This window comes from Natator depressus, chromosome 13 (assembly GCF_965152275.1).
Source record: "Natator depressus isolate rNatDep1 chromosome 13, rNatDep2.hap1, whole genome shotgun sequence".
NCBI classification, from domain to species: Eukaryota; Metazoa; Chordata; order Testudines; family Cheloniidae; genus Natator; species Natator depressus.
Genome location: NC_134246.1, coordinates 15471238 through 15483344, shown reverse-complemented (window position 1 = coordinate 15483344; position 12107 = coordinate 15471238). Strand labels below are relative to the sequence as shown.

At 41.4% G+C, this 12107-nt stretch overlaps 1 protein-coding gene across 3 annotated transcripts in view; it reads right to left on the bottom strand.

Annotated features, from left to right (window-relative positions):
* The window catches only part of NFATC2 (nuclear factor of activated T cells 2), a 131495-nt gene that overhangs the window by 89457 nt on the left and 29931 nt on the right, over positions 1-12107 (bottom strand). For all 3 annotated transcript variants that reach the window (XM_074969979.1, XM_074969980.1, XM_074969978.1), the window contains one exon: positions 10388-10556. In XM_074969979.1, coding sequence (XP_074826080.1) covers positions 10388-10556 — 169 coding nt within the window. The remainder of the gene's footprint in view (positions 1-10387; positions 10557-12107) is intronic.

The window sequence follows — 12107 nt, the reverse complement described above, 5'->3', positions numbered from 1 at the left end:
GAGGTTGATCAACACAAATGGACTTTTTAAAGAGAAAGTTACTGAGGAACAGACTAAAATGGAACAGGGTAGATGATTCCTATATAAAGAGCCATATGTAGCAGCTGGTTATGGGTTTGCAGGTGTATTAATAGGTGATATATATGGGTATTGTTTTACAGTGATGGATAAGATTTATTATACTTGTGTGGAAATGTGAATTTACTTAATGTTAAGAAGGATAAACTGAATAGTTTAAGGCAGTGGTTCCCAAACTTGTTCCGCTGCTTGTGCAGGGAAAGCCCCTGGTGGGCCGGGCCGGTTTGTTTACCTGCCGCGTCTGCAGGTTCGGCCAATCGCGGCTCTCAGTGGCCACGGTTCGCTGCTTCAGGCCAAGGGGGGCTGCTGGAAGCGGCGGCCAGTACGTCCCTTGGCCCGCGCCGCTTCCAGCAGCTCCCCATTGGCCTGGAGCAGAGAACTGTGGCCACTGGGAGCCGCGATCGGCCGAACCTGTGGACGCGGCAGGTAAACAAACCAGCCCGGCCCGCCAGGGGCTTTCCCTGAACAAGCGGCAGAACAAGTTTGGGAACCACTGATTTACGGGATTCTATTTTCTGTTCATGTATGTTAATGACAAAAATAAAAAGTTTAAACAACAACATACGCATCCTCTATGTCTCAAGTAAAACACAAAGGGTTTAATTCACCACTGGAGAGAAAAACACAGTAAGCAGGTATAAATATACAGCACATGAAAAGATGGGAGTTGCCTTACCAAGTGGGGGGGTCAGTGCTAACGAGGCCAATTCAATTAGGGTGGATGTGGCCCATTCCCAACAGAATATCTGTTGGTATTCACCCCTTCTTGTCTACTGTTGGGAATGGGTCACATCCACCCTAACTGAATTGGCCTCGTTAGCACTGACCCCCCCACTTGGTACGGCAACTCCCATCTTTTCATGTGCTGTATATTTATACCTGCTTACTGTGTTTTTCACTCCATGCATCTGACGAAGTGGGTTATAGCCCACGAAAGCTTATGCCCAAATAAATTTGTTAGTCTCTAAAGTGCCACAAGGATTCCTCGTTGTTTTTAATGATGCTTCAGATTCCAAATCCAATATACATTCTCCAAAATAGTTACTTGGTTTATAACTGTTTATACAGCCCCCAGAGACTCTGCTGTGTAATTTAGACATAGCACAGTGAGCGAGAGTAACAAACAGAGTGGAAATGGGGTGAGGAAGGATGTAAGTTGCAGTGATAAAATCTCAGAGTTACTCAGCTTTGCTACATGCACATCACAGTAATTCAGTTACATTTTATCCCCCCCCCCCAAAAAAAATTAACACATGCATTGCAGGCGACAGAAGCAGCAGGGGGCTTCATGAAATGGGGACCGAGATTTCTTGGAAAAGTGTGATGAAACGCTTATGCCACTAAGTTGACTAATAACTCGAGAAACTCAGCAAAAACTCCACTGTGCAGCCCTCCATTCCCTACCTCCCTGTGGTTTCACTCAGTACCTGCTAGCAAAACACAGTAGCATTGCTGAGCCCTCAAGCCATCTATTCCATAGTCGTTTGGGTGAGCACTGTCTGACTTTCAAAAGGGCCCAGACACCTAGTGCCTATTCATTTCAATAAGATTTAGGCACCAAACACACTTAATCTGTCTGTTTCCCAACTGTTAAATGGAATAATAGTATTTCCCAATGAAGTGAGGTGCTCAGATCCTACATTAATAAATACACATAATTACCCAACACAGATGGGTTTTAAAACTAGAAGTGACCACTATGATCATCTGGCTTGACCTTCTGCATAAATTGGAGCAAAGAACCTAATTCAGTAATTTCTATTCAAAACCATCATTTTTGTTTGAGCTAGAACTTATCAATTAAAATGTTATCCAGTCTCAGTGTAAAGCCTTCAAGTGATGGAGCATCCATGTCTCTAGGGGAATTGTTCCAGTGGTTAATTACCCTCACAGTTATTAAAAGAAGCACAGATTACTGGATAAGCCTGCACGTCTCCTCTTCCTTCAATTTTGCCTTATTATCAGGGGTTATACCTGACATTCCCTATTAACCAGTCTGGTTTCAGATGTCCATATAAACCAGCTGCAGGTTCCTCTAGGTTTACAGGAACTACATTTCATATAGCTAGTAATTTCATTTTCTCTTTAGCTCCAGTGAACCTTTAGTCTGTTACTTCCTCAAAGTAGGGAAATGTTAAGTGTTTGGCAAACTTCTAATGATACAGCACTGTGTAACTGTAAGGACAATTGACTGATCTGATCTAATATTTGGCAAGGTTCTTTTAAAGAGAATTTTTCAAATTAGCCAAAAATATAGGCCCCTATTTTCAGAACTGCGTAGCTATCACTGCAATTTGCACACATAATTGAGGTAGATCTACCACAAAACTATCAGTTTAGTGTCTACTTGGTCATTTACATGCACAACTATCATAGTTGCACAAACTACCCTAGTAATTTTGCACTTAAATTAGGCATGAAATGTATGTTCAGTTTGACATGTGCTGTTCTGAATATCTGGGTCATAATCTTTACAAGAAAGTCTGAGAAGAGGATTGGAGTGTGAACAAGGTTATTGCTTGCTAGGAAGGGGAAGTAGGTGGGTTGGACACAGCAGGAGTCTGCTTCACTGCGTTCAACACAGTCTGTACAGACAAAATGCTAAGCAAGGAGCAAACACATAAAACTTGATTCTGGAACCCGTGCGACATTTCAAACAGTACCACGCTGGAGCTACAGCACTGCAGCTTCGCTGTTGGAATGCTTCAATGTAGACACTACCTATGCTGAGAGGAGGGCTTCTCCGAAGAAGAGGCAGTAGGTAGGTCAATGGAAGAATTCTTCCGCTGACCTAGCACTGTCTATACTGGGGGTTAAGGTTGATATAACCGCATTGCTCAGGAATGTGGGTTTTTCACACCCCTGAGAAATGTAACCATCCTGATGTAAGTTCTTAGTGTAGACGAGGCCTTAGTGGCACTTAGCCAACTAGTCTCATTTAAATCAATATAAAAGAAGTAAGAGAGCTCTCCTGACAACAAAATAAAACCACCCCCAATGAGGGGCGGTAGCTTCATCACCGGGAGAGCATCTCCCACCGACAAAATGCTGTCATTAAAACAAAAAAGCTTTTTGTCGTTAAAACTTTTGTCGTTTTTTCACACCCCGAGCAGCAAAAATTTTAACCACAAAAGTGCAGTGTAGACATAGCCTTAGTCCCACTCAGTGTGTGTTTGGGTGCAGTATCAAGCCCATAATTTCGTGTTATGTTTGCATCTGATGGTCTGGTTTTACTAATAACCCTAAAAGTACTAGCTGAACATTAAACGTTACATATGTGTAAAAGTCAGAGCCCTACAGGGAAGTCTGAGCTAGAAAACAATGTCCTCTTTGACTTGAAACCACAAGAGAACACCCACAGAAGAATGCTTGATTCAAAGAGGAAAGCAAAAAGTAAGTCTGTTATTATAAAACAAACTCCTCTGTGTTTCATTAATAGCTGGAAAGTTGTAGTTTCTTTGACTTAACTAAAAAAGCAAGAGTCACAATGATCACTAAAGAGTTAAGAACAGGGGATAGGAGAGAGGAAAATTTGGTGAGCTCGGTTGATTGAATGAGTCCCTTTTAAACGTCACTTCTCTCTCTTTGAATACAGGAGAAGATCTCCACATCAGCATGCAGCACACTACAGACTAGCCGAGGTAATGTCAAATATTGCATGTCTCTCACGCCGTTCATCTCAGGATCTGATACTTTGCAGACATTAAGGCCTGGTCTACACTTGAAAGTTGTACCAGTATGTTGGTTAGGGGTGTGATTTTTTACCACTATCATTATACCGGTACAAGCCTAGTGTGGAAGCAGTTATGCTAGTATAAAGGTGCCTTATAGCTTATACCTTTCCTGTATGGCAATAGTTACATCTTAAAGAAGCACCTTTATGCTGATATAACTGCATTCATACTGGGGTGGGTGGGGGTGGGCTACTGTTTTAGATACACTAGTACAAATTTCTACGACAGAAAAGGCCTCATCCTCATGGCACTCAAGCAAAGTAGGTCGTATTATTATAGTCATTGTATGGATGGGTGTAAACGGAGGCCCAGAGTGGTGAAGTCATTTGCCTGAGGACACACAGGCCTGGTCTACACTGCGGGGGGAATCGATCTAAGATACGCAACTTAAGCTATGAGAATAGCATAGCTGAAGTCGACGTATCTTAGATCGACTTAGAATCACTTACTTCACGTCTTCGCGGTGCGGGATCGACGGCCGCCGCTCCCCCATCGACACCGCTTCTGCCTCACGCCGTGGTGGAGTTCCGGAGTCGACGGCAGAGCAATCGGGGATCAATTTATCGCGTCTATACTAGACACAATAAATCAATCTCCGATAGATCGATCATTACCCGCTGATTCGGCGGGTAGTGTAGACATGGCCACAGTGAGTCCGTGGCAGATCCAGGAAGAGAACACAGGCCTCCTGCCTATCTCCCAGTAATTTGCTGTAAGCCCTGGTATTTTCAAAGGTGCCTAAATTACTAGTGTTCTTAAATCACTTAGGTGCTTTTGAAAATCCCACTCTAAGACCACACTCAGTCGACCAGATCAACTTAGACTGGGGGGGGGGGGCGTGAAACTAGTCTTTGATGAAAAGTCTTGGCAGAATAACAGAGAATAATCACTTTCTCTTTAACAGTGAGAGAGAGATGCAAAATAACACAGCGCTTTTCATCCAAAAACATCCCAATCCTTTGCAAAAGTACGTAAGCAACAGGTTGGAGGAAGAGTGTGTTGAAATAGGAACAAAGAGCTACAAGATGCCAGGGTTGTGAAAGTTCCTTTTAAATAGTTATTGCTTACAAATCCTTTGAGTTGAGAGGCTCTATATAAATGTGAGATTTACAGCTGGAATCCACCATATCTAGGTAATAACAATAGCTAATCGCATGAATTCAGCTTACAGTTCTTCTGCAAGGAAATAATGCCAATGGGTGAGGAACATTATTTTGGTAAAAATACAATTCTGAAAAGTAACTCAAGTTTTTGTGCTAAAAACCAAATATAGATTCCTTACTATTATTTTTCTTTAAAAATTTCCCCAAGTTTGAGCTTAAATTGTACATGCCTTGTACTGTTCCTGCTGTGCTATTCACATGCATAATCCCCAATGAAAGAGTTATGGTTTATGTATTACTCCCCACTCTTCAAAGCTATTATTTCCAGCATGCTTTAGAGCGTGGGCCAGATTGTCATATAAGTCAGATGCAAAATTTGCTTGTCTAATTTACACACATGTAAACAGAGTAACTGTGCATCACTAATTAACCACATGCAAGCACAATTATCCAAATTATATGTGCAATCTTTGCAGAAATTAACTGCAACATAACATGCCTAACTTGGTTAAAAATCTGTCCTTTTGCCCATTACTAAAAGGCAGTCACCTCTGGGGAAGAGCAAGGTGCCTGTTTAACCGCTCACAGAAACATTACACAACTGTTTAGGATATCATATTGAGTCAAAAAGTAAAACTGTTTTAACTTTTCAAATAAATTCAGCCTTCTGCAAAGCCAATTGGGCACACAGCCAAGGGGCTGCTTAAACTCTATCTAAGTCCTCAAAATAGGACTTAATGGGACTGAGGTTGTCCATAGGCTCTTGGGCTGGTCCAAGGTAAATTTCACCTTAATTTAGCTTCTAATTTTTGAACTGAAGAGGTATTTCCTGCGCAAAACATTCTTAATCAAACAGATACAACCTCTTTACTGAATACAAAGAAAATCTCTTTGCCTGGGTTCACCTCCCTTTTTTTTCCTGACTCAGTTTTCATACATACAAATATAGGATTTCAACAGTTTCCTGTGGGCGCTAGGAAAAAAAGAGACGCCCAGCTAGCAGTACTCACTCTCCAATCCTACTGCACACCCAGTTCCCTCAGGCAACTCTGAATTAAGCAATGTCAGTACTTCAACATTGTTAGCCACTCAGGTGGGGGTGGGAGTTTTCAGAGGAGCTTGAGCAGATCAAGGTTCAGGTTTTGATCCCTGTGTCATGCTTGGGCAAGTCATTTATGTCTGTTTTAACCTCATTTCCCAATCTGTAAAATGGGGGTAATAATATTTCCACTCTCTGCCACCTTTTCTCTGTCTTGTCTATTTATACTGTAAGCTCTTCATGGCAGGGACTATCTCTTACTTTGTGTCTGGACGGCATCTAGCATAACCAGAGGCCTGATCTTGGGTGGAGTCTCTAGACTGGGGCTATGTAATGTAAAATATTATCCTCCCCCACCCCATTTCTTGGCCTTCCAATGCCAGTAAGCCTGATGGGAGCTTGCAAGGAGGAAAATGAAGGTGTCTGCAACTTCCTCTTTGCATAATCAGTGACCATGCCAAACCAATAAAAATATAGCGTCATGTTAGCACCATTTGTTTTTTCCTGACACACAGGCTCCTGTTGCTGTTGTCAGAGATCTAACACAATGTAAAACACAAAAGCAAATGTCCCAGATCAGTGGTTTTCAACCTGTGGTCCGCAGACCCCTGGGGTCTGCAGTCTATGTCTAAGATTTCCAAAGGAGTCCGCACCTCCTTTTGAAATTTTGTAGGGGTCTGCAAATGAAAAAAGGTTGAAAACCACTGCCTAGTTCAATATGGCTTGTCCTGTCAGTGGCTCTAGCCTTAACAAGGGGTTCATTGTTCTGCCACTCTTGGGAGCACGGCAGTGGTGCAGGCTCCCCGGTGCAGCACTCCAAAGGTTCCGCGCTGAACACATGAAGAAGAGGAAGCAGCCTCAGAATGATCAACCGCAAGATAAAGCTGAAAGGATATGAGATCTGCCGGCTCATAAAAAAACCCCCAAAACAGCAGCTTGCATGCAAAACACAGATTTCAGGGGAAAAAAATGCAGGCCAACACCATGCCATAAAAATTAATCAATATAATAGAGGGAAATTTTTCTCCTTACAAAGAATTTGTGGGATAATGCAGGCACACACATGATCTCTCTCAACCTATATCAGAAGGATTTTTAAAAGAGGGATTATTTCAGAGAGAGGGTAGTTGAAATGGTGGAATCAGCTTCCATAGACATTAACGGTGGAATCAAATAGGATGAATGGGACAAATTCATCCCTCGTGTAACTCTGCTGAAGACAATGGCGTTCCTACAGGAGGGGTGAGTTTGGCACATTGTAGATAAGCACCATTTGGACAGCAATAACGAGAACTATACAGGATCAGACTTAGAAAAGCTAGTACAGGGAGGTGCTAGCGAAAACCTTCCAAGGAAACCCAACGACATGCTTTATGATCTGACAAACATAGGTGGTTGTGAGTCTGTAGTTTCAAGTTATCTGACTGCTGGACAACTGCAGCCCCATCAACACTGCAGGCAGCATCAGCTTCCTATTTTGAGTCTTAAAAGGAAAAGAACTTGCTGAACATTAATTTTCATTAGTTAATAGACCATTCCCAGCCAGTTGCTAAAAGGCTCCTGTATATTTTCAGCAATACAGTCTCTACTGCTTATAATCATAACAACCACCACCACCACCACTCGCCTGCTTTATTTCTTTCACTTCTGTACAATTTAAACTAAAAAGGAGTGAATACAAAAGTTGAAATTTACTGAGGGAAAGAAATAAAAATCAGCACCAAGCAAATTTTATTACCTAAAAGCTTTGGATTTTACTAACCTGCTCTGGTTTCAGATGTCATAAACCATACAGGTGTAACTCTGTCATATTGCTCTGCACCCATATGAACCTTATTATGTTAGACTGAACTGAAATCCAGTGAATATTTCCAGGTTTATAATAAATCCTCATAAAGAAACTGACCATATTTTCTCCATATACATGCACATCTGTTCAGAAGCACATCTGTTTAGGAGAGTATAACATTCATCTTTTGAATTTACAGTTCAGTAACCTTAAGTCTGACTGTAAAATTATGATAAAACTAGGAATATCTGTTCCTGTCTCCACCAGGAAATGTAAATCCCTCCTTGACTGCTATCGATTAGAGGAAAGAAGTGAAGCACTGTTATTTTCCCCCACCTCTATCCCTTCATGTCATAAGAATCTCCTTCACTGTGATAAATATCCCACTGGTGGGCATTATCTTGGGAAGGTAAATGATACCAACTTGTAAGCAACATAAGGAATGAGTAAGTGCTGACTGGTCATATATCATAGAGCCAAATTAGCTTGTAGATGCTAAGTCCTCATTTAGACCAGTATAAATGTGAAGTTCTTCCATTGATTTCAATGCATTTACACCAGTGTAACTCAGAACAGAATTTGTGTCTGATCATTGATGTTTGGGTCAGACTCCAATGTACATGAACCATAAATTGTATAAAAAAATCCCACTGTTTCTGTGATTACACCATCCCAATTCACAAGTGAGGTCCTGCCCTAAACTCACTTACCCTTTCTCTACAGACTAATGCATCCAATAAACATGTCTTCTCTCTATTTACAACTTTATAGCAGGCGATCAAACTTCTCCTTGAAACCAGTCCCAGGACTGTGTACTTAAATTGTCCCCCTGTCCCTGTATCACACCCCAACTGTTGCTGGTGTATGTATTTCCTACTGGGGTCATATAATCCAGGAAAAGGAAAAAAGGAATTGTTACAACAGATGACAACTGGAACTGCTTGCAAAGTATTAAATAAAGACATGATTCAGCATCTGCTCAGTGAATTAAATATATCCCAGGCAAAACATTAAAATGCATATGCTGAGGGATTAAACTAGGGAGAAATTAATTTGTCCGGGCTAATTTCAAACCCACTGCTCAACTGACAGTAGGGTTTGCTATCCACCTAGGAGAGACTTTGTAAAAAGAAGGCAGAGACAAAAAAAAATTAAATAGAAGAAAATAGGGTGAAATAGTTGAAAAGAGAGAGGAGCAAAGGGAAAAGCAAACAGAGAGATTATGAAAAAAATGAACAAGCAAGAGAGAAATTCTAAAAAGTAATGGAAAAAGGAAGCCTAGTGTGTATGGTGCCATATACAGGACACCAGCCTGTGTTAGTCAAGCTTTTTTGGGAGGGTGGGGGGTCTTGCAACCCCTCTATATAGCACAGGCTTCTCTTTACGTAGAAAAACATGAGGCCAGCTTCTCCTCTCCTTTGCATGGATGAGACCCAAGGAGTTATAATGATGTAAGCAAGAGGTTTTAAAAATCTTTTAATCACAGATCAGGGCAGGGAAGAGTTTACATTACAGGGCAAAAAAGATTTGGGAACTCAAACTAGTTTGGAAAATTAATTTAAAAAAATAGTTTTAAGTGGTTTGCAAAACCTCAACCCTCACCCCCAGAGGATCATCCAGTTCTGTCTTAAATTAACTCACATGCGTTATGGGGAGTGTATTATTAACTCTTTGGAAACTGTAGCTGAATGTACACACTGCCCCAATCCAACTCTCATTAAAGTGAAAGGGAGTGGTTGTTGTCTGTTCTTTCACTGTACTGGAAGCTGGATGAGCCCTTAGCATTTATTATCTGGCATCAAAAGACTCTCTGGGTTAGATGCATTCAGAAGTATGCTTGGCACCCTCTAGTTGGCAGGAATGTAATCTGTATAGCCCATGTAATCCAGTGAGAGAGAAAGGCAAAGTGGTTCAGAGACATTGAGATCTGCTGTGAACATTCACTGGAAACCCCAGCGTGAACCCAACCTTGAACTGATTTTTGAGATTGAAAAATGGGGTCGGTATTTATTTCACAAAATAATAACTATCACAAAAGGCCTGAGATGAAACAAAAAGAGCCTGTTTTGAGAGTTAAACTGGCTCAGTTGGAAGTAGGAATTGTTGGACATCTCATGACAGAGAGAGAGGAGAGTTCTAATGTGATTTCTAATCCAGAAAAGTTGGCATAAACTTTGGCCTCTGACAGGTTTCAGAGTAACAGCCGTGTTAGTCTGTATTCGCAAAAAGAAAAGGAGTACTTGTGGCACCTTAGAGACTAACCAATTTATTTGAGCATAAGCTTTTGTGAGCTACAGCTCACTTCATCGGATGTATTTTCCACAGTATGCATCTGATGAAGTGAGCTGTAGCTCACGAAAGCTTATGCTCAAATAAATTGGTTAGTCTCTAAGGTGCCACAAGTACTCCTTTTCTTTTTGGCCTCTGAGGTTTTCACAAACAAATCTCCAAACTTTTTGAAGTTCACCATTGCTCAACTTCAGAGACTTCACACATGGTGGTGAGTACAAACATGTTGCTGCTTTGCATTTATGTTTGCAAATGTCCCCCCATAGGGCTATCTCCATAAAAAATGAATTAACACTCTTCCCTACTCCCCGCTCCCCAACCATCTGCACATTTCATTAATTCTAAAATCTCTTACCTGGACCACAGGATGGCCCCCCGTTGGTGCTTTGACTGCCCCTCGACTCCCCTCTGTCTCATAGTGTGCCCGATGGTGAGGTTTTGGCTGCACTTCAATGCGCAATTCATAAGAGCCAGACTGATTGGAGAGTGGCCACTCAAGAGGTGGGAGGGATGCAACAGGTACGCTGGACAGGAAAAGATCAGGCAGTTTGAAAAACTCTATGAGATGTAGGTGTGATGCTGGCAACTTAACCAACTAACCCATAACAACTTAACTCTGAAACTTAACAAGAGGCATTGCAGTTGCAATCAGGACAATTCACTTGTGTGTGAATATCAAAGAGAGGTAAGTAGATCAGCAATCACTAACCCATTCATCTTTAGTAAAAGGAATCAAGGGAGATACTTAAATGTATTTGCCTGTATACCTACATCCTGTAGAAGTTTCCAATGTAACCAAATTAGCTTGTAGATGCTAAGTCCCTTTCATGTCTTAATTGCCTTTACACTGTGTATGCAAATGTGTTCAGTCAACATTAAGATCAAAGATGTGAGACACTGCATAAAACTAATAATATTATATGTATTGTCTTCATCTTATGTACCCCTGTAATAATGAATGACAGGCAGTTGCCTTATTTAAATCAGTGTAACTGGGTTACCTGTGTATGCTTAAGAAATAGAATGTTAATTTCCAAGTGATGGGTCAGTGTGTACTCAACAAAGAAGAATCCACAGTCACATGCTGCACTCATCACACTTGACAGCCTGTTTCAGTTATAAAAGAGAAAGCTCAGGCCTGATCCTGCCGTATCTAGTCTGCTGAACTTTTAACAGGGAAAGTTTAAGCCGGGGGACTGAGATCTCCAAGTAGTTACTTGGAATACCCTGGAAAATGCATGGAAAGGCTCTCACAGACTCTACATCTAAGCTGCCTTTTGGGATCTAACCTTTTGGGATGATTCCTGAGAGACTTGTGTACACGCCAGCAGATTCACCATCATGGCTACAACTCTGATCTAAGGACTGTGCAATCATTTGTAATGTATATGATCCTTTTCACCATTTAATAACGCTCTTCTTTTCTTTTTTATTATTAATAAATCTTTAGTTTACTGAGGATTGGCTGACAACATGATATTTGGGTTAGATCTAAAATATCTATTGACCTGGGGGTAAGTGTCTGATCCTTTGGGAATGGTAGAACCTCATGTATGGTGAATTGGGTTTTCAGTAACCTCTCATCATAAAGGCAGTTGTCTGGATGGTGAACTGGGGGCTCGAATGCCTAATGTGGACTATGTTTTGGCTTCTTGTTAACCAGTGTGGTACTATGGAAGCTCATTTTGTTACTGGTCTGGTAAATCTAATCATAGAACAAACCACCAGTTTTGGGGGGGTGTCTCCCCTGTTTCTTGCCGTCTGCCCTGAGTGTGGCCCTTTCAGTTGTGATCCATTTTAGGCACCGGTCACAGTAGGCACTCATAAAAGTACTTGTAAACACTTCCCCTCCCTAGGGCTAAGGTGCTGTGGGTGAACTCCTGGCCCCACTGAAGTCATTGGGAATTTTTCCATTAACTTCAATGGGGTCAGGACTTTACCTTGTATCCTTAATTATAAATGCCACCAAAATCCAGGATTATCAAATCTTTCTGTAAATCACACTCCAAGCAGAGACACGGTAGCTTACTAATAAAATAGTTTAATGGCAAGTGTGCACTTATATCTGATCTTTG